The sequence below is a fragment of the Columba livia genome, chromosome 29 (genome assembly GCF_036013475.1).
Source record: "Columba livia isolate bColLiv1 breed racing homer chromosome 29, bColLiv1.pat.W.v2, whole genome shotgun sequence".
NCBI classification, from domain to species: Eukaryota; Metazoa; Chordata; class Aves; order Columbiformes; family Columbidae; genus Columba; species Columba livia.
In genome coordinates, this window is record NC_088630.1 from 519450 (window position 1) to 539539 (window position 20090).

General features: G+C 64.1%; 4 protein-coding genes across 15 annotated transcripts; 3 read left to right on the plus strand and 1 right to left on the minus strand.

Annotated features, from left to right (window-relative positions):
- The first annotated feature begins 248 nt into the window (after positions 1-248).
- CELA1 (chymotrypsin like elastase 1) lies at positions 249-6636 on the plus strand. Of its 8 annotated transcripts, none has more exons than XM_065043424.1 (12): positions 249-328; positions 413-658; positions 911-1342; positions 2291-2902; positions 3071-4198; positions 4259-4695; positions 4783-4883; positions 5104-5229; positions 5311-5447; positions 6073-6218; positions 6303-6452; positions 6529-6636. In XM_065043424.1, the coding sequence occupies exons 1-12, from the start codon at positions 289-291 to the stop codon at positions 6544-6546; spliced, it is 3573 nt and encodes a 1190-aa protein (XP_064899496.1). In that variant the 5' UTR covers positions 249-288; the 3' UTR covers positions 6547-6636. The 8 variants fall into 8 exon arrangements, with proteins under 8 accessions (XP_064899496.1, XP_064899495.1, XP_064899498.1 ...); XM_065043423.1 differs by adding an exon at positions 674-718 and having other exon boundaries at positions 413-589; positions 3071-4695; XM_065043426.1 differs by lacking the exon at positions 2291-2902 and adding an exon at positions 1571-2098 and having other exon boundaries at positions 3095-4695.
- A 418-nt stretch (positions 6637-7054) lies between these two features.
- BIN2 (bridging integrator 2) lies at positions 7055-12061 on the plus strand. Of its 2 annotated transcripts, none has more exons than XM_065043466.1 (11): positions 7055-7249; positions 8246-8326; positions 8790-8844; positions 9158-9252; positions 9353-9448; positions 9520-9627; positions 9704-9789; positions 10393-10468; positions 10668-10750; positions 10977-11727; positions 11856-12061. In XM_065043466.1, the coding sequence occupies exons 1-11, from the start codon at positions 7178-7180 to the stop codon at positions 11946-11948; spliced, it is 1596 nt and encodes a 531-aa protein (XP_064899538.1). In that variant the 5' UTR covers positions 7055-7177; the 3' UTR covers positions 11949-12061. The 2 variants fall into 2 exon arrangements, with proteins under 2 accessions (XP_064899538.1, XP_064899537.1); XM_065043465.1 differs by having other exon boundaries at positions 7061-7249; positions 10974-11727.
- Positions 12062-12252: 191 nt separating this feature from the next.
- SMAGP (small cell adhesion glycoprotein) lies at positions 12253-15774 on the plus strand. Of its 4 annotated transcripts, XM_065043487.1 has the most exons (6): positions 12253-12612; positions 13363-13456; positions 13684-13799; positions 14958-15005; positions 15354-15431; positions 15505-15774. In XM_065043487.1, the coding sequence occupies exons 4-6, from the start codon at positions 14975-14977 to the stop codon at positions 15672-15674; spliced, it is 279 nt and encodes a 92-aa protein (XP_064899559.1). In that variant the 5' UTR covers positions 12253-12612; positions 13363-13456; positions 13684-13799; positions 14958-14974; the 3' UTR covers positions 15675-15774. The 4 variants fall into 4 exon arrangements, with proteins under 4 accessions (XP_064899559.1, XP_064899557.1, XP_064899558.1 ...); XM_065043485.1 differs by lacking the exon at positions 13684-13799 and having other exon boundaries at positions 12266-12612; XM_065043486.1 differs by lacking the exon at positions 13684-13799 and having other exon boundaries at positions 12266-12514.
- A 524-nt stretch (positions 15775-16298) lies between these two features.
- On the minus strand, positions 16299-20079 carry DAZAP2 (DAZ associated protein 2). The gene is made up of 4 exons (XM_065043481.1): positions 19939-20079; positions 18979-19097; positions 18154-18396; positions 16299-17450 (listed from the first exon to the last, which is right to left on the minus strand). Exons 1-4 carry the CDS (start codon positions 19949-19951, stop codon positions 17322-17324), a joined length of 504 nt encoding a protein of 167 aa, XP_064899553.1. The 5' UTR covers positions 19952-20079; the 3' UTR covers positions 16299-17321.
- Between the last annotated feature and the right edge of the window lie 11 nt (positions 20080-20090).

Below are 20090 nucleotides of genomic sequence, written 5' to 3' on the forward strand. Positions count from 1 at the left end.
CCGGGGCGTCCCTGGGGGGCGAGACCGGGAGAAACTCGTGACAACAGTGCCCAATATGCGCAGAGGAGGAAGATGCAGGAGCATCATCCCCCTGGGATTCGGGAGACTCGGGGAACACCTGGGCTTTTCCAGCCCCCCTCCCCGGGGCCGTGTGTGTCCTGGAAGAGGCCAAGGCCGCTCGATAGCGCCGCAGCACCTGCTTTTCTTCCCGTCCCTCCTTCCCCGGCCCCTATAAATCCTGGGTCGGTGCAGCTGCCACTGTGGGTGACGCCGCGGTGATCCGGAACGATGCTGCGGCTCGTGCTCCTCGCCGCCCTCGCCCTCTGCGGTGCGTGCGGACCCATGGCCCTCGTTAACCGGTAACAATGGTGCTACGGGTTGTGTTTCATCCCCTCTCCTCTGTGTTCCACAGGGCTCTGCTTCGAGACGGGTCTCCAGCCGGGTCTCCAGCCGGGTCTCCAGCCGGGTCTCCAGCCGGGTCAGCAGCCGGGTCAGCAGCCGGGTCAGCAGCTGGGTCTCCCGCTGGGTAAGCGGCCAGATCAGCAACCAGATCAACAGCCAGGTCAGCGGCCGGGTCAGCAGCCAAATGAGCAACCCGGTCAGCGGCCAAACCAGCAACCGGGTCAGCAACCGGGTCAGCGGCCAAATCAGCAACCGGGTCAGCGGCCAAACCAGCAACCGGGTCAGCAACCGGGTCAGCGGCCAAACCAGCAACCGGGTCAGCAACAGGGTCAGCGGCCAAACCAGCAACCGGGTCAGCAACCGGGTCAGCGGCCAAACCAGCAACCGGGTCAGCAACAGGGTCAGCGGCCAAACCAGCAACCGGGTCAGCGGCCAAACCAGCAACCGGGTCAGCGGCCAAATCAGCAGCCAAACCAGCAACCGGGTCACCAGCTAGGTCAGCAACCAGGTCAGCAACCGGGTCAGCGGCCAAATCAGCAACCGGGTCAGCAGCCAAATCAGCAACCGGGTCAGCAACCAGGTGAGCGGCCAAATCAGCAACCGGGTCAGCAACCGGGTCAGCGGCCAAATCAGCAGCCAAATCAGCAACCGGGTCACCAGCTAGGTCAGCAACCGGGTCAGCAACCAGGTCAGCGGCCAAATCAGCAACCGGGTCAGCAGCCGGGTCAGCGGCCAAACCAGCAACCGGGTCAGCAACCGGGTCAGCAACAGGGTCAGCGGCCAAACCAGCAACCAGGTCAGCAACCGGGTCAGCGGCCAAACCAGCAACCGGGTCAGCGGCCAAACCAGCAACCGGGTCAGCGGCCAAACCAGCAACCGGGTCAGCGGCCAAACCAGCAACCGGGTCAGCAACAGGGTCAGCGGCCAAACCAGCAACCGGGTCAGCAGCCAAATCAGCAACCGGGTCAGCGGCCAAATCAGCAACCAGATAAGCAGCCAAATCAGCAACCGGGTCAGCGGCCAAATCAGCAACCAGGTCAGCGGCCAAACCAGCAGCCAAACCAGCAACCGGGTCAGCGGCCAAACCAGCAACCGGGTCAGCAACCAGGTCAGCGGCCAAATCAGCAACCGGGTCAGCAACCGGGTCAGCGGCCAAACCAGCAACCAGGTCAGCGGTCAAATCAGCAACCGGGTCAGCGACCAAACCAGCAACCGGGTCAGCAACCGGGTCAGCAGCCAAATCAGCAACCAAACCAGCAACCAGGTGAGCGGCCAAACCAGCAACCTGGTCAGCGGCCAAATCAGCAGCCAAATCAGCGGCCAAACCAGCAACCGGGTCAGCGGCCAAACCAGCAACCGGGTCAGCAGCCAAATCAGCAACCGGGTCAGCAACCGGGTCAGCAGCCAAATCAGCAACCAGGTCAGCAACCAGATCACCAGCTAGGTCAGCGGCCAAATCAGCAACCGGGTCAGCGGCCAAATCAGCAACCGGGTCAGCGGCCAAATCAGCAACCGGGTCAGGGTCCAAATCAGCAACCGGGTCAGCGGCCAAACCAGCAACCGGGTCACCAGCTAGGTCAGCAACCAGGTCAGCAACCGGGTCAGCAACCGGGTCAGCAGCCAAACCAGCAACCAGGTCAGCAACCGGGTCAGCGGCCAAATCAGCAACCAGGTCAGCGGCCAAATCAGCAACCGGGTCAGCAACCGGGTCAGCAGCCAAATCAGCAACAGGGTCAGCAACCAGGTCAGCAACAGGGTCAGCGGCCAAATCAGCAACAGGGTCAGCGGCCAAACCAGCAACCGGGTCAGCAACAGGGTCAGCGGCCAAACCAGCAACCGGGTCAGCAACAGGGTCAGCAACAGGGTCAGCGGCCAAATCAGCAACCAGGTCAGCAACCGGGTCAGCAACAGGGTCAGCGGCCAAATCAGCAACCAGGTCAGCGGCCAAATCAGCAACCAGGTCAGCAGCCAAATCAGCAACCGGGTCAGCAACCAGATCACCAGCTAGGTCAGCAGCCAAACCAGCAACCGGGTCAGCAGCCAAACCAGCAACCGGGTCAGCGGCCAAACCAGCAACCGGGTCAGCGGCCAAACCAGCAACCGGGTCAGCAGCCAAACCAGCAACCAGGTCAGCAGCCAAATCAGCAACCGGGTCAGCGGCCAAACCAGCAACCAGGTCAGCAGCCAAATCAGCAACCGGGTCAGCGGCCAAACCAGCAACCGGGTCAGCGGCCAAACCAGCAACCGGGTCAGCAGCCAAACCAGCAACCGGGTCAGCAGCCAAACCAGCAACCGGGTCAGCGGCCAAACCAGCAACCGGGTCAGCGGCCAAACCAGCAACCGGGTCAGCAGCCAAACCAGCAACCAGGTCAGCAGCCAAATCAGCAACCGGGTCAGCGGCCAAACCAGCAACCAGGTCAGCAGCCAAATCAGCAACCGGGTCAGCGGCCAAACCAGCAACCGGGTCAGCGGCCAAACCAGCAACCAGGTCAGCAACCAGGTCAGCAGCCAAACCAGCAACCGGGTCAGCAACAGGGTCAGCGGCCAAACCAGCAACCAGGTCAGCAACCGGGTCAGCAACAGGGTCAGCGGCCAAACCAGCAACCAGGTCAGCAACCGGGTCAGCGGCCAAACCAGCAACCGGGTCAGCAGCCAAATCAGCAACCAGGTCAGCAGCCAAATCAGCAACCAGATCAGCAGCCAAACCAGCAACCAGGTCAGCGGCCAAACCAGCAACCGGGTCAGCAACCGGGTCAGCGGCCAAACCAGCAACCGGGTCAGCAACCGGGTCAGCGGCCGGATAACCAGCCAGGTCACCGGCCGGGTCAGCGGCCAGATCAGCAACCGGATCAGGAGCCGGATGAGGAACCAGATCAGGATCCAGATCAGGAGCCGGATGAGGAGCCGGGTCAGCAGCCAAATCAGCAGCCGGGTCAGCGCCCGGATCAGCGGCCGGATCACCAGCCAGGTCAGAGGCCAGGTCAGCAGCCGGGTCACCGGCCAGATCAGCGACCGGATCCGCGGCCGGAGCAGCAACCGGATCACCAGTTAGGTCACCGGCCGGGTCAGCAGCCGGGTCACCGGCCAGGTCAGCAGCCAGGTCAGCGGCCAGATCAGCAACCGGATCAGGAGCCAGATCAGGAGCCGGATGAGAAACCAGATCAGGAGCCAGATCAGGAGCCAGATGAGGAACCAGATCAGGAGCCGGATCAGGAGCCGGGTCAGCAGCCGGGTCAGCGCCCAGATCAGCGGCCGGATCACCAGCCAGGTCACCGGCCGGGTCAGCAACCGGGTCACCGGCCAGGTCAGCAGCCGGGTCACCGGCCAGATCAGCGACCGGATCAGCGGCCGGAGCAGCAACCGGATCACCAGTTAGGTCACCGGCCGGGTCAGCAGCCGGGTCACCGGCCAGGTCAGCAGCCGGGTCAGCGGCCAGATCAGCAACCGGATCAGGAGCCAGATCAGGAGCCAGATGAGAAACCAGATCAGGAGCCAGATCAGGAGCCAGATGAGGAACCAGATCAGGAGCCGGATCAGGAGCCGGGTCAGCAGCCAAATCAGCAGCCGGGTCAGCGCCCAGATCAGCGGCCGGATCACCAGCCAGGTCACCGGCCGGGTCAGCAACCGGGTCACCGGCCAGGTCAGCAGCCGGGTCAGCGGCCAGATCAGGAGCCGGATGAGGAGCCAGGTCAGCAACCAGGTCAGCAGCCAAATCAACAGCCAGGTCAGCGCCCAGATCACCAGCTAGGTCACCAGCCGGGTCAGCAACCGGGTCAACGGCCAAACCAGCAACCGGGTCAGCAACCAGGTCAGCAGCCAAATCAGCAGCCAGGTCAGCGGCCAAATCAGCAACCAGGTCAGCAGCCGGGTCAGGAGCCAGATCAGCAACCGGATCAGGAGCCAGGCCAGGAGCCAGGTGAGCAGCCGGATCAGCGCCCAGATCAGCGGCCAGATCACCGGCCAGGTCAGGAGCCAGGTCACCGCCCAGGTCACCAGCCAGGTCACCGCCCAGGTCACCGGCCAGGTCAGCAGCCAGGTGAGCAGCCGGATCAGGAGCCAGGCCAGGAGCCAGGTGAGCAGCCGGATCAGCGGCCAGGTCACCAGCCAGGTCACCGGCCAGATCACCGGCCAGGTCAGCGACCAGATCAGCAACCAGGTCAGCAGCCGGATGAGGAGCCAGATCAGCAGCCGGATGAGGAGCCGGATCAGGAGCCGGATCAGGAGCTGGGTCTCCGCGGGACACAGCGGGTGGTCGGCGGCACCGAGGCGCGTTCGCACGCGTGGCCATCCCAGGTGGGTCCTTCCCAGGTCACTGGTGACTCCCCGGGGTCTCACCCCCCTGGCCCCTGCACTGACCCCCCATGTCTCCGTCCCCCCCAGATCTCCCTGCAGTATTACTCCAGCGGTGGGTGGCATCACACCTGCGGCGGGTCCCTCATCAAGAGAAACTGGGTGCTGACGGCGGCCCATTGTGTGGATCAGTGAGTGCCAAAGTTGGGTTTCTACCAAAAATACCTCCCCCAGGTGGCATTCGGGCTGCACCAAAGCCGGCAGCAAGGGGTCTTTGCTGGTCCTGCACTGAGGGGTTCCATGGACCAGCTCTGGGAGCACCTTCTGCTCGTGCTGATCCTTTCTCTACCACCTCACATTGAAATAATACCAATTTGTGGCCCGATCCCGAGATTTTGGCTTTCCCGGCAGGAACCTGCAGTTCCGCGTGGTGGCCGGTGACCACAACCTCTACACGAACGAGGGCAGCGAGCAGGTGTTCAGCGTGAGCAAGATCATCATCCACCCCAGCTGGAACAGCAACAACGTGGCGGCGGGGTAAGGCCGGCGAGAGGGGGCTGGGGGGCACGTCGAGGCAATGGGGGGGTCCTCACAACGTCCTCTCCCTCCTGTCGGCAGCTACGACATCGCGCTGCTGCGCCTGGCCAGCTCCGCCACCCTCAACAGCTCGGTGCAGCTGGCAGTGCTGCCCGAGGCGGGTTACATCCTGCCCAACGGCAACCCCTGCTACATCACGGGCTGGGGGCTCACCCGCAGTGAGTGCTGCTGAATCCCCCCCAAATCCTGGGAAACGGGGGGGTGGATGACATTTTTGAGCCCTTTCTTATCCCGGGAGGCATCACTTGGGGCTTTGCCCTGGGCAAGGCGATGCCCGACGTTGGGTTGGGTTGGGTTGGGTTGGGTTGGGTTGGGTTGGGTTGGGTTGGGTTGGGGACCCTTGGTGGGATGTCACCTGCAGTGAGTCCTGACGGGCGGCCCTGCCCTGAATCACCCCAAAAACCTGGGAAATGGAGCGGGGGATGAACGATATTCTTGAGCCCTTTGTTGCTGTAGGAGGCATCACTTGGGGCTTCACTCCGGGCATGGAGATGCCCAACGTTGGCTTGGGGGAACCTTCAGTTGGGTGTCACCTGCCGTGAGTTCCCATGGGGCACCCTGGCCCTAAATCACCCCAAAAAAGTGGGAAATGGGGAGGGCTGAATGAGATTGTTAAGCCTTTTGATGGCTCAGGAGGCACCACTTGGGGCTTTGCCCTGGGCACAGCGATGCCCAACATTGGTTGGCTTGGGTTGGGGGACCCTTGGTGGGCTCAGCTTTGGCAGGGATGGGTCTGGTAGGTCTTTGCCGGCACAGCGTTAACCAACACCCGGTGTCATGCAGCCAACGGGCAAATCTCCAGCGTCCTGCAGCAGGCCTACCTGCCCGTGGTGGGCCACCAGATCTGCTCCAGCATCTCCTACTGGAGCTCCACCGTCAAGACCACCATGGTCTGCGCCGGCGGTGACGGCATCCGCTCTGGCTGCCAGGTACGGCCCCGGCGTCCCCGCCGTCCCCTCCCGCCGTCCCCCACCCTGGTTCCTCCCGTCTCACTTGGTCCCTCGGTCGCGCAGGGTGACTCGGGCGGTCCGCTCCACTGCGAGGTGAACGGGCAGTACCAGGTCCATGGCGTCGCCAGCTTCGTGTCCGCGCTGGGCTGCAACGTCAAGAACAAACCCACCGTCTTCACCCGCGTCTCCGCCTACAACTCCTGGATCAACAGCGTAAGGCTGGGACCCGGCGCTTGCGTTGCGCTGGTGCTCCAGCACCGCTCGGCTCCATTGTTTCTTCTCTTTCCAGGTGCTGGCCCAGAACTGAGCGCTGCCAGGAGACCCCAGTGCCCCCCCCTCCATGTTTCCTTTTTGGGCTTAAAACCTCCAAATAGCATCAATAAAATCTGTTCCTCTCTCCAGTGGTGGATGCTTTGTCCCCGGTCCGCCCTCCTCCATCCCTCGGCGTCCTCGTCCCCTCCTGTTTGTCCTTTGGCCGGGTTCCTCCTCTTCCTCACTCCCTGGGAGAAGGGCAAAGCTCCGGCCTCACGGGGCGGCCGGAGAGTCCTCGGGGTGGTGACAACCTGGGGAAATGGCGCGCATCCTCCGCGTGGGCTCCTCGGGGCCATCCGGGTGGGATTTTTCCATCCACCAGCTCCGCTTTTCTCCCAAACCCCCGACCCCTTTGCAACGAGGGATGTTGGATTCGGTGGCCAGTACCACCTCGCTTCATTTCGCATCCCCGAGGAGCAACCCCACCTGACACGGCTGAAAACCAGCACCAAAACTGCACCAAAACCCACCTTGAACCCGAGCGCAGGCGCTGGCGGGTGCGGCAGGAGGCGGGTGTGGGTTCCCCCGCGCCGGGGGTGCAGGGGGAGCCTTTCCGGGGGTGCCCAGCGGATGCTTTGCCTCCCGACTTCCTCTGTGGCGAGCGCCGAAGTGCCGGGGCCGCCGCCATGGCCGAGGGCAGGAGCGCCGGGCTCTTCGCCAGGCAGGTCCAGAAGCGCTTCAGCCGGGCGCAGGAGAAGGTACGGGCGGCACCGCGGCGCTCACAGCACCAAAACCCTTTATTTTCTCTTATCCCTTAGTTTAGTGTCCACTGTGCACTAAGGGGGTGGCACGATGGGCAGAGCTTGGCACCCATGGGTGCTCCGGGGTGTTGATTTGGGTGTCGTAAGGTGTTAACTTGGGTTCTTCTGGGTCAACGCCATTGTTGCCCCGCGGCTTTGGCCTCGGTGGCATCTCCGCAAAGTCCCCCAAGCTGCATCGGGGGTCTCCAAAGTGGGGTTTTTCCACCCAAAACACCTTCCGGAGGTGATGGGGGGACCTCACACTGCTGGCGCGGGGTCCCTCGGGCTGGCTGGAGGTGACAGTCCCCAGCGGGACCCGGTGACGGGATAACAGCCGCGCAGCCCCATCGGCAGCGCAGGAAGCGAGGGGGAAGGGCTGCGGAAACGGGGTGAATTGAGGTTGTTTTGGGGCCGTTCGGCAGCGTCTCTGTCTCTTTTTCTCCCCCCAAAAATGAGCAGGGGCATCTCCCACTTTGGGGGCGACACAAAGCTCCCCCGCTGAACCCCCGCGCTCCCGGGTTTCCTGGCTCAGGGCTAAATTTGGTTTCTCCGCGGTATCAGCCCCGAGCAGGCGCTTCCTGGGGGGGTCAACCCCTTCCTGGACACCCCAGAGTCCCCCATCGCGCTCCTGCCGCGGTTCCGGGGGCACCTTCGGCCTCGCTCCGTCCTCATCCTCCCCAGGGTGGCACCCCGGGCATCACCCGCACCGCGGCTGCGATGGGGGGGTCGAGAGAGCTGAGGGATGGGTTAACACCCAAAAAGTCACCGTTTTCCCCTAAAAAGTCAAAGCGCGGAGGCATGTGCTGAAATCTTGCGTTCCCAACCCAAATCCCTACTTGGTGTCGGCTCCATCGGACCCTCGGCACCAACTGAAAGGGGTTTTTGGGGGTTCGCCCCACCGGGGGGGCAGCGCCGGGCTGGGGGCTGATGGTTTTTCCCATTTCTCTGCCTCAGGTTCTGCAGAAATTGGGCAAAACGGTGGAAACCAAAGACGAGCAGTTTGAGCAAAGCGCCTACAACTTCCAGCTGCAGCAGGTGACGGGGACGCAGGGACGAGGGGGTGGGGACACCCCCGTACACCCCGGGGACACCCCCATATGACCTGGGGTCACCCCCGTACACCCCGGGGACACCCCCATATAACCCGGGGACACCCCTGTATGACCTGGGGTCACCCCATATGCCCCGGGGACACCCCCATACGCCCCAGGGACACGCCCATATGCCCCAGGGACACCCCTGTATGGCCTGGGGACACCCCTGCACGCCCCGGGGACACCCCCGTACACCCCAGGGACACCCCCGTACACCCTGGGGACACACCTGTATGCCCCAGAGACACCCCCGTACGCCCCGGGGACGCCCCCATATGCCCCAGGGACGCCCCTGTATGCCCCAGGGACACCCCCATACACCCCGGGGATGCCCCCATACACCCCGGGGACACCCCCGTACGCCGCGGGGGTCCCTGAGCGTCCCCTCCCTGCCTGGTTTGCAGAACGAAGGCAACAAGCTCTACAAGGACCTCAAGGCGTTCGTGGGGGCGGTGAAAGGTACGGGCCCCGAAATGCGCTGGGAAGGGGTTGAGCGGCACCGGGATTGCTCACCCGGAGGAGAACTGGAAATGAATAGTAATCAATAGTAACAAGTAATAATAAATAGTAATAAGTAATAAATAATAATAATCAATACATATAATGAATAATAAATAATGAATAATAGCTAAATTAATATTAAATAATATTAAATATTAATAAGTATAACGAGTAATAATAAATACAATGGCTCATAAGTAACTGTAGATCGTGGCGAGTACCGGTAAGTGATTGCCGATACTGATCCGCGGCGGTTTGCCCCCCGGCGCAGTGATGCACGAGAGCTCCCGCAGAGTGGCCGAGACGCTGCAGGAGATTTACAGCCCCGAGTGGGACGGCCACGGGGAGCTCAAGGCCATCGCTGACGTGAGCCCCCCGACGCGCCCCGGGGTCCCCTTGGAGCACCGAGTGGGGGGGGGGGGGGAATTGGGGTGTTTCACCCCGTTTCTCCCTTTGTGCCCCCCAGAGCAACGACCTGCTGTGGGAGGACTATGAAGCCAAGCTGGCCGACCAAGCCCTGCGCCTGATGGAGAACTACCTGGCGCAGTTTGGGGACTTCAAGGTACCCCGTGTTGGGGGGGAGAGGGCCCGGGGGCCCGATCCTGGCTGAGCCCCCCCCGCCCCGTCCCGCAGGAGCGCATCGCCAAGCGGGGCCGCAAGCTGGTGGATTACGACAGCGCCCGGCACCACCTGGAGGCTCTGCAGAGCGCCAAGAAAAAGGATGAGGCCAAGATCGCCAAGGTGGGACCCCCCCCGGCGCGGCCCCCCCGTGTCCCGCCGTGTCCCCAAAGCCACAGCCCCTCCCGCCCCCCCCCAGGCCGAGGAGGAGTTCAACAAAGCCCAGGCGGTGTTTGAGGATCTGAACAGGGACCTGCGGGACGAGCTGCCGGTGCTGTACGGCAGGTACCGGGTGTCACGGGGCTGGGGACACCGTGGGGCTGGGGGTGTCACAGGTGGGGGGACATCGCGGGGTTGGGGGTGTCACAGGTGGGGGGACATTGTGGGGCTGGGGGACATTTTGAGGCTGGGGGTTGTCACAGGTGGGTGGACATCATGGGGCTGGGGGTGTCACAGGTGGGGGGACATTGTGGGGCTGGGGGACATCGTGCAGCTGGGGGACCACATGGGGTTGGGGGACATCAAAAGGGCTGGGGGACACCGTAGAGATTCAGGGACACCCCAGGGCTGGGGCCATCGCAGGGACGATCGTGCCCCAAAGCCGGTGGCACCTGCAGCCCCCCCCTTTGGCAAAGGCGCAGCCCCCTCCCAAAAAGCAAAACGTCTCCAAAACCTGTTGGCTGGGACAAGGGACCCTGAACCCCTCCCCGGCCACTGTGTCCCCCTGACCCCCCCCCGCTATGTCCCCTGACCCCCCCCCGCCATGTCCCCTGACCCCCCCCCGCCATGTCCCCTGACACCCCCCGCCGTGTCCCCTGACCCCCCCCGCCATGTCCCCTGACCCCCCCCGCCGTGTCCCCCGACCCCCCCCCGCCGTGTCCCCCGCAGCCGCATCGCCTGCTACGTGACCATCTTCCAGAACATCTCCAACCTGCGCGACGTCTTCTACAAGGAGATGAGCAAGGTGGGGGGGCAGCACCCCAAAAACCCCATGACCCCCTCCCCCCGCTCTTCGGCTACACCGATGCCGGCCACCGGCCTCGTGTCGTCTTAGTGGATGTAATAACGCTGCTGTTTAGTCAATACAGTAACGTAGAAGGTGGTGGTGGCGGGTGGCACCAGGGGGCCCATCTGATGGGTTTCTGTGCCCCCCACCCCGGCAGCTGAACCGCGACCTGTACGAGGTGATGAGCCGGCTGGAGCAGCAGCACTCGGGCAAGGTCTTTGTCGTCAAAGGCGTCTCCAGGTGAGGGAGGGGACAGGGTGGGGGGGTCACGGTGACCAGTGTCCCCCCCACACCCCAAAAAGCAGCGGGGGGGATGCAGTCCCAGGCTGGGGGTGAAGGAGCGTGTCCCGGCACAGGGCTGAGGACGCTCTGGTGGTGCCGAGTTGATTAGTTTGCCAGTTGTGCCGGGGGTGACACCGCGGTGTCCCCGGGTGACGGGACATCACCCCCTGTCCCCCCGCAGCAGCCGCCGCTCGCTGGTCATCTCCTCGCCCGTGAGCCCCCCAGCCATGGTCCCCCACCCCGGGAGGTCACCGGACTGGCCGCCCGTGCTGGGAGCGGAGGTGACACCCACGTCCTCCGGGACGGGCAGCGGCGATGCCGACACCGTCTCCAACGGGGACCTGGGTGTCACCGTCCCCGGGCCCCCACCAGCGTCACCCGCCAGCGCCGGGTCCCTGTCGGAGACGGCGTCGGTGTCCAGCGAGGAGGCCCTGGAGCCTGTCACCGTCCCCAGAGCTCTGTCCCCAGAGCCGGGGATGCCGGTGACAGCCATGGAGCCGGGGACACCGGTGACCGCCATGGAGCCAGGGACACCGGTGACAGCCATGGAGCCAGGGAATCGCTCCTCTGGCCTCACCGAAAAGCAGGGTCCGGAGCCGGCGGAGGCCACCAGTGGGGAGCAGGGGGGACCCGAGGACATCGCCACATCCCTGGCGTCCCTGATTCTGTCCGAGGCCATCGCGCAGGCGGCCGGTACCGCGTCACCGCAGCCACCACAGCCACCACAGCCAGACAAAGCCACCACACGGGTCCCCCATCAGCCGGATGGTGCAGCCACCGACGCTGAGGGTCCCGAGGAGCCACTGTCCCCTGCCCGGGGCGGCATCCCCCCCGGTGTCACTGGTGCCGTGGCCTCTGGGTCCCCGGGCGAGCGCGGCGGCTCCCGGGGGGACACGGAGGTGACGGAGGTCGAGCTGACAGCGCCCGAAACTCAGGTGAGGAAGTTGTGGTGCCGGGAGGGGACACGTTGTGGGGGGGACGTCACCCTGACCCCCCCGGCCAGCTCAAGCCGTCCTGGCTCTGGTTTAAGCACAAATTCTCCGTCACCCCCGTGTCCCCCCAGGAGCGAGACCGTCCCGGGACGGCGGAGCCGAACACCGACCAGGACGCCCCCCTGGCGGCGTCCCCCCCCAGCGAGACCCTCACCCACCTCTGAGCTCCGCGCCCGCTGCGCACAACCCAAATTCACAGTGCCACGGGCAGATCGTTCTGTTTAACCACAACCCCAACGCGCTTCCCCGTCGGAATAAAGGCAGAAACGTGCTGAAATGGGGCAGAAACGCCAAATTCCCTCCTGGAAACGCGCGGCACCGGACGGGGGGACAGCGCGGGCACGGGGGGTCCTGGGTTTGGGTTTGGGTGCGGGGGTTGTCACCCTGTCCCCCAACACCCGGCGCCGCTGCCTCGCGGTGACTCAGGGAAAAGGCACCGAGCCGGTTTTGCCGGCACCCGGAAAACGTGCCGCAGTACACAAACCAACCACCCATTTCCCCCTCCCCGCGCCGCGAACCCCCCGCACCGAAGCCAAAACCCGTTGCCGACGGTCGACAGTGGGTGCCGGGCCGGATCCCCGGCCAGCGAGGGGTTAACGGGGCGGCGGGAGGGGGTGGATTTCGGGGTTTTATGGTTATTGCAGCCAAACTGGAAAGGTGAGGCAGGAAAAGGGCAACGCCTGCGCCCGGCCCCGCCGCACGTGGGGCGCAGCCGCCCAGCGCCGCGCAGGTACGAGTGTCCCGGGGACACCCCGTTCCCCTTCCCCAGGAGTCCGGGGGCTCTGCAGCCGCGGTTGTGCCGGCACGTCGCGGCGGTTTGGGGGGAAGGTGAAACGTGGGCGCTCGGCCGGGGGGCTCCGGTTGGATTTGGGGGGTGGGAAGGGAAAGTCGGGATCTCGCTGCGGCGGGAGGCGGAAAAGCCAGTGGGAAAGTGGGGGTGGGGGCGGGGGGAAACGCGGCTGTCGGGGGATGGGGGAGGCATGGGGGGGTGGTTGTCCCGTCATCTGTCCGCTGGGAATGGGAATGGGGGTGGGAATGGGAATACAGATGAAAATGGGGTTTAGGGATGGGAATGGGGGTGGGAATAGGGCTGGAAATGGGGTTTGGGAATGGAATGGGACTGGGGTTTGGGAATGGGGTGGGAATGGGAATACAGATAAAACGGGGTTTGGGAATAGGAAGGGATGGGAATGGGGTGGGAATGGGGATTGGAATGGGGGTGGGAGTGGGAATAGGGCTGGAAATGGGGTTTGGGAATGGAACAGAACTGGGGTTTGGGAACAGGATGGGAACAGGACGGGAACAGAACGGGAATGGGACGGGAACAGGATGGGAACGGGACGGGAACGGGACGGGAACGGGACAGGAATGGGATGGGACAGGAACAGGGCTGCGTCCCCGCTCCCGGCGGCTCTCAGCGGGGCTGCGGGGCAGGAGCTGCGGGGCAGGAGCTGCGGGGGGTTGGGCGGGGAGGGTTTCTCTGTGTCGGCTCTTGAGCAACTCGGCTCTTGGGCAAGAATGAGGAAGACGATGATTGTTTTGTCGTCACTGTTTAACCGCCCCCGCGTCGCTCTGCAGAGCACGTGCGGACCCGGGCCGGGAGAGCGTCCGTCTGTCCGTCTGTCCCCACCACTCCCGGAGCCGTCAACCCGCACCCGCTGCACCGCACCAGGTGACCCGCACCCCGAAACTCCCTAATACCCCCGTATCCCGGGTTTGCCGCGCTGGGGGCTCAGCCCACGACCCCCGGGGCTGGACCTGCATGGGGGCGCACGGGGGGACCGTCCCCCTCCTCGATGACGGAACCCGGGGGGACCATCCCCCTTCTCAGTGATGGAACCCGGGGGGACCGTCCCCCTTCTTGGTGACGAAACCTGGTGGGACCGTCCCCCTCCTCAGTGGCAGAACCCGGGGCCTTTGCTTTCCCAACCGCTCACGTTTTCGTGCTGAACCATCTGTTCCCTGGTAAAAAAACGGAATTGTGCCCATTTGGTGGACTTTGCGGTTGCAAACCGGTTGGTGTTCGCTTTTCCCTTAAAACCCAATCTGATGTATTTTGGGGGAAATTTTAGGCATTTTTGGCTGCAAAGCCGCCCAAGCAGCAGCTGCTGCTTCGTGGGAAAGCGGCGACGGGCTTTGGGAAGCCCCACGAGCTGGGTTTAAAGCAAAGCTGGGTTTAAAGCAAAGCTGGGTTTAAAGCAAAGCTGTGGGTTTAAAGCAAAGCTGGGTTTAAAGCAAAGCTGGGTGTGATGCAAAACTGGGTTTAAAGCAAAGCTGTGGGTTTAAAGCAAAGCTGGGTTTAATGTAAAGATGGGTTTAATGCAAAGATGGGTGTAAAGCGAAACTTGGGTATAAAGCAAAATCATGTTTAAAGCAAAGCTGCGTTTAATGCAAAGCCGGGTTTAATCAAAGCTGGGTTTAAGGAGCTGGTGTCTCATGCCAGCTTGAGCCCGGGGGCAGTTGCTGCATTCGGGGGGACCTGCTGGAGATTTGGGGTCCCGGGCCTGGCCGGAGCCCGTTGGGTCCCCGGCTGCTGGGAAGGGGGAAAATCGTTTTCCCAAATTCCTGTGAAATTTGGGCCAATCCCGCGAGCCCGGATGTTCCAGGCGGGTCCCGCGCGGTTCAGCCCCTTGTTCCCCAAAGCCGCGGGGTCAGTGGCCGGGTCGGCGCCCCTGTCCCCCGCAGCCAGTGTCCCTGTCCCCGTCCCCCACAGCCGGTGTCCCCATCCCCCGCAGCCGGTGTCCCCGTCCCCCGCAGCCGGTGTCCCTGTCCCCGTCCCCCGCAGCCGTCGCCCCGCGCTCCCACCATCACATTTCCTCTAATTTTTAGGCAAAAATCCCGGTCTATGAGCTCCTGCCACCCAGCGGCGCGGCCCCGCGGAGTCGCTGAGTGGCCCGTGCCCAGCGCTGGCCGTGCCATGCGCTTTTGGGGGGTTTCACCACTTTTTCATCTGTCCACCTTTTGTCTGCAGCAGCAGCACCAACCTCAGCCCCCAACGGGCGGACTGGGGAGGATTTGGGGCAATTCAAAGCTCTTGAAGTTCGGGAGCGAATCGCAGAGCCGGGGGCTGGTTTTCCCTCGTCACCCCAAATAAAACCTGTCGGGAGCTCGCGTGGGGATTTATCGCTTTTCTTCCTTTTATGGTTAATTTATACTTTTATTTGACTCTGAAGGAGCAGGAGCCGATGCGATGGAAGGAGACCAGCCCGCCCTGAGCGCAGGTGAGACCTCCCCGTGCCCCAACCAGCTAAGCCCGGCTCAGCTAAGCCCGGCTCAGCTAAGCCCGGCTCAGCTAAGCCCGGCTCAGCTAAGCCCGGCTCAGCTAAGCCCGGCTCAGCTAAGCCCGGCTCAGCTAAGCCCGGCTCAGCTAAGCCCGGCTCAGCTAAGCCCGGCTCAGCTAAGCCCGGCTCAGCTAAGCCCGGCTCAGCTAAGCCCGGCTCAGCTAAGCCCGGCTCAGCTAAGCCCGGCTCAGCTAAGCCCGGCTCAGCTAAGCCCGGCTCAGCTAAGCCCGGCTCAGCTAAGCCCGGCCTAGCCTCACCGAGCTCCTCCTCTCTGGCGGGCGGATGAAGAGGAGCTGACGACGCCCTCGCTGAAGAAGGCCCAGACCCCCCCTCTCCACGAGGACGCCAACACCGCCGTCATCGCAGGTGGGGCCGGTCCCGGGGGTCCCGCCGCCCCTGTCGAGTTAAACTGGGTTAACCGCGGCTTTTCTCCCCGCAGTCGTCATCACCCTGGTGTTCCTCACGCTGCTGACGGTGCTGGTTGTCATTGTCACCTACCTGTACCGGAACAAGGGCACCTACCTCACGTACGAGGCGCCGGCGGAGCCCGAGCGGGCGCTGCCGCTGGAGGATGCTCCGGCCAGGGAGAAGGAGGAGTATTTTATTTAAAACCACCCTCCGCAGGTTCCAGTTCCCCCAATTCCCCGGAGTCGTGGGTCTATAAGCTGCTTTTTTTCCTTAATTTATTAAACCAACCGTGGAAGGAAAATTCAATAGACGCGTATTGGGGAGCGGGGCCGGGGAGGACGCACCCGTCTGCTCCCTTCCGTGCTTTACAATGCACCCCAGGGACAAACCGCTTGGCTTATCTTTTTCCTCCTTATCTCCCCAAACCATCGGTTCTTGTGCTGATTGAGGGCCGGGGCTCAGCGCGGCCGATCTGGAGCCGAGGTTGAGCACGGGTGTCAATAATGTCACAGAAGTCAATGGCGGGCACCGAAAGTCCCGTCACAGCCCACGAACCGGAGAAGGTCGTTCTGCCCCGAGAGGCGCCAAACCTCGGCCAGACCCGAGTTTGCTTCGTCCGCTAAGCCGGGTTTAGCGCCAACAAAGACTCGGGTGGCGGCAAAACCTTCGCAAGGTTCCTCCTTTAAATCAAACCCGAGAAAAACACCAACAAAACCCCGGCAAAGGGGGAAGTTCCCAACGCAGCGACGAAGAGGAACCGAGCGAAGAAGCCGGGGCGGGGGCCGCGGGGCCGTGTCGCGGGTCCAACGCAAACCGGCACCGGGCTCAAACTTTCAAAATAGTCTTTATTCTACTTCTTTTTTTTAGTATAAAAAAATCCACAAGTTAAGTGCACCACAGTGTGTACAGAGAGACGTGATGCTGGACCTCGGTAACAGTCAGTCGCATGGTTAAAACGGAGACGAGACGCGGACGCAGACTAAACCCAAACCTCCCGATAAAACAGAGTCGAATCTCATCTTTTTCTTCGTAAAACAAAAAAAAACCCCAAAACACTGAGGATCCCTGAAATATTCTTCTGAACCCTAATAAGACTTCGTGACGGCCGAGCCGGTTTTAACTCCTAAAGCCAGGAAGAGTTACTTTGCGGCGGTTGGAGTCGCTCCCTGCCCTGGGACAGACGCAACCGGCTCCTCCGCTCCACCAGCCCCAAGGAGTTTTGGTGTCAGAACACCGGGTTGAGTTGAAAAAGAAACAGCAGGAGTTTGTTTATTAAGCAGCGTTCGGAAGCCTCGTTAGCCTGGGATGACGCGGCGTGGCGCTGGACCAAAGCGTGGCCTGGAGCGGCTCGAGTGCGCAAAGAGCCCAGGATCACTTGGAGTGGAGGACTGAGGCGGCGCCGGCCGCGCTGCGTCCCGGGGGAGGACGGGCCGGGGGGCCGGGGGAGGGAAAGGCGCCCGAGTGCCCCCCCCCGCTCCCGGGGGGGACTTTGTGTCGTTTGCACCCTTTTCGGGCGGTTCGTGGCCCCGGGTCCAGCGCAGCGGCGCAACGGGACCCGCGGCCGATGGAGAACGGCTCAGCGCCGCGGCACTCACCGCGGCAACACGAGAGGCCGGGCTGGCGATAATTCAGTGAATTAACCCCCCACCCTTCCCCGTTGGGGCCGAGGCGCCGCTGTCGTTAACGCGGCTTCGTTAAAGCGCCCGCGGGGCCGGGCGCCCCCCCCTCCCGCGAACCGCAACTTGGGGTTAATACGGACTAAAGCGGTTACGTGGTGAGAAGTGCTGACGGTACGTGGTTTTCCTTACAGAAACGTCGCCCCCCGCGCCCCCGGCCCCTTCTCCTCCTTCACCAGATGGTGTAGCCGCCGTCCGAGCCGCCCAGGAAGAAGTTCCCCTTGCGCTGTGTCACCAGGACGTTGGCCCCCTGCATGACGGCCAGCTGGGCGCTGCTGGGGGGGCAGCCGGGGGGCGGCGGCTGAAACACAAACAGGATGGGCCCAGGTTGGGGACACGGAGCCACCGTGACCCAGAAAACCCCCAGCCATGTCCCCGCCACTTGGGACCCAGCAAAACTGGAGCGACAGAGGCTGGGGGCTGGCGGGAAACGCTTGGTGTCCTGTCCGTGCTGGGCTAAGCCCGGCTTAACCCGGGGTTTTGTCCCCATGGAGGGACCTAGAGCAGGACCTGGACACAGCCAAAAGTGGGTAACCTGGGGGGGCAGGAACGTCCCACAGCCCCATGGGTGGGAAATCTGGGGGGCAGGACCATCCCCAGCCCCATGGGTGGGAAATCTGGGGGGCAGGAACATCTCACAGCCCCACAGGTGGGAAATCTGGGGGGCAGGACCATCCCCAGCCCCATGGGTGGGAAATCTGGGGGGCAGGAATGTCCCACAGCCCCATGGGTGGGAAATGTGGGGGGCAGGACCATCCCCAGCCCCATGGGTGGGAAATCTGGGGGGCAGGACCATCCCCAGCCCCACGGATGGGAAATGTGGGGGGCAGGAACGTCTCACAGCCCCTGGACGCCCCACGCTGGGGCCAGCACTGGCCACGTGGTGGTTTTGCCGCCCCCAGGGCCGCCCGCCAGCCCCCGCGGCTCCAGAGCCACAACTGGACCAGGATAAAGAGCCCTCAGCGTGCAAACAGGAGCCCGCTCTCCTCCAAGCGTGTACTCACGGGGATGCTGGCGGTGCCGCCGGCGCCAAACCTCGCTCCGGCGTCAAACCCGCCGTCCACCAGCACCGTGGAGCCCGGCGGATAAACCGGCCCCACCGGGTAATAGGCCACGGGCACCGAGGAGCCGATGGGCCCCACGGCCACCGACTGGGCCACGGGCAGGAACACGGAGGCGCCGGGATACGCCGCAGACATGGTGGGGACGGTGGCGGCGCCCAGGGGCACGAAGCTGGGCCGGTAAAGCTGGGAAAAGACACAAAACGGAGTGTAGAGGGCGGTTATTCCGCACCCCCGGGTGCTCACTCGGCCCAGCCCCATGCGGACCCCCACCCCCCACCCCAGCCCCACACGGACCCTCACACCCCCGGCCCAGCCCCACGCAGACCCTCACCCCCCCACCCCAGTCCCACATGGACCCTCAGCCCCCACCCCAACCCCACGCGGACCCTCACCCCCACACCCCAGCCCCACACAGACCCTCACCCCCCCACCCCAGCCCCACGTGTTTGATTGGAGATGGAAAAAGGACATTTTTCCCCGTTTTTGGAGAGTTTTCCCCCACTCCAAGCCAGAGGTGTCATTGTCAGTGTCTTTTACGGTGACAAACCAGATGAATTTGTCACCTTGACTCCACGGGGAAGTTTGAGCGGCGTTTACACGTCAAGCGGGTGATTCGGAGCGAACTTGGGGAGCATGCGCTGCCCAGCAAACGAGCCCCCCAGGCAAAAAAACCCCTCCAGCTATAAACTTTTATGGATATGTATTTTGGTTTCATTCGGGAGGGGCCCCGGGGGGAAAAGGGGGCGCTGGGGGCGCGTTCCGTACCTCGGAGTAGGCGGGGGGCGCGTCGGTGTAGGGCGGCGGCTGCAGGGGCAGCGGCGGGGGGTACACGGCGGGGGGCCCGGGGGGCTGCACGGGGTAGGACGGCTGCGGGGGGTACTGTCCTGCGGAGAAAACAGCGGAAATCGGGGGTTCTGGTCGTTAATTAGCGCGGGCAAAGCGAGAATAGCGATAATGAATCGGATCGTTCTGGGGAGTCGCGATGTCTTAGAACGGAAATGAACCCCAGCTGGTACCTGCCCCCCCCCCCCCGGGTTCTTCATGGTTGGGGGGCACAGGGGGGGGCGCTGGGGGGGTTTGTCCCCGCCCCCCCGAGGTGTCACCAACCCCCTGTGATGAGGGGGCTCGCCCGCCCCAACCCCCCCATGTCACCCAGGGGGTCCCCGGGGACACCCAGGGACTCTGTGACATCATTCGGGGGGGCCCCCTATGACATCACCTGGTGTGGTCTCCACCCTATGACATCAACTGGGGGGGGGGTCTCCCCTATGATATCACCCGGGGGATCCCCCGTGTCACCGGCGGGGGGCCTCCCCCACTTCAGCGCCCCCCCACAGCTAACGGGGTCCCCCCTTACGTCACGCGTGGGGGGGTCCGTCTCCCTTCACCCAGCGGGATCCCCTATGTCATCCGGGAGGGATTCCCCCGCCCTCCCCGCTTACGTCACGCCCAGGTCCTCCCTACGTCACAGCCCCCCGTACGTCACCGGGGGGGGGGGGGGGGAGGCCGCTCGGCGCTCACAGGGTTAAGGCCGGGCCGGTCGCCATGGCAACGCGCGCTCCCGCCCCCCCGCCCCGCTCCCATTGGCCGCCCCGCTCGCGCGGTCACGCGCTGCGGCGCCGCCCTTAAAGGCGCCGCGTCCCGGGTCGGAGGGGCGGAAGGGCGGGAGGGGGCGCGACGCACGGGGCGCTGGCGGCGGCGGCGGCGGCGCGGCGCGGTCCTTGCCTTTGCCGTTCATGGCGGGTGGCGCTGGTTCCGGGGCGGCTCCCGCTCTGCCCGCGCCGCGCGCTTCCTGCTCGGTGTCACCGCGGCGCTGCGGGCGGGGCGGGCGGGGCTGGCGGGGCGGGCCGGCGGAGGGGCGGGGCAGGAAGCGGGAG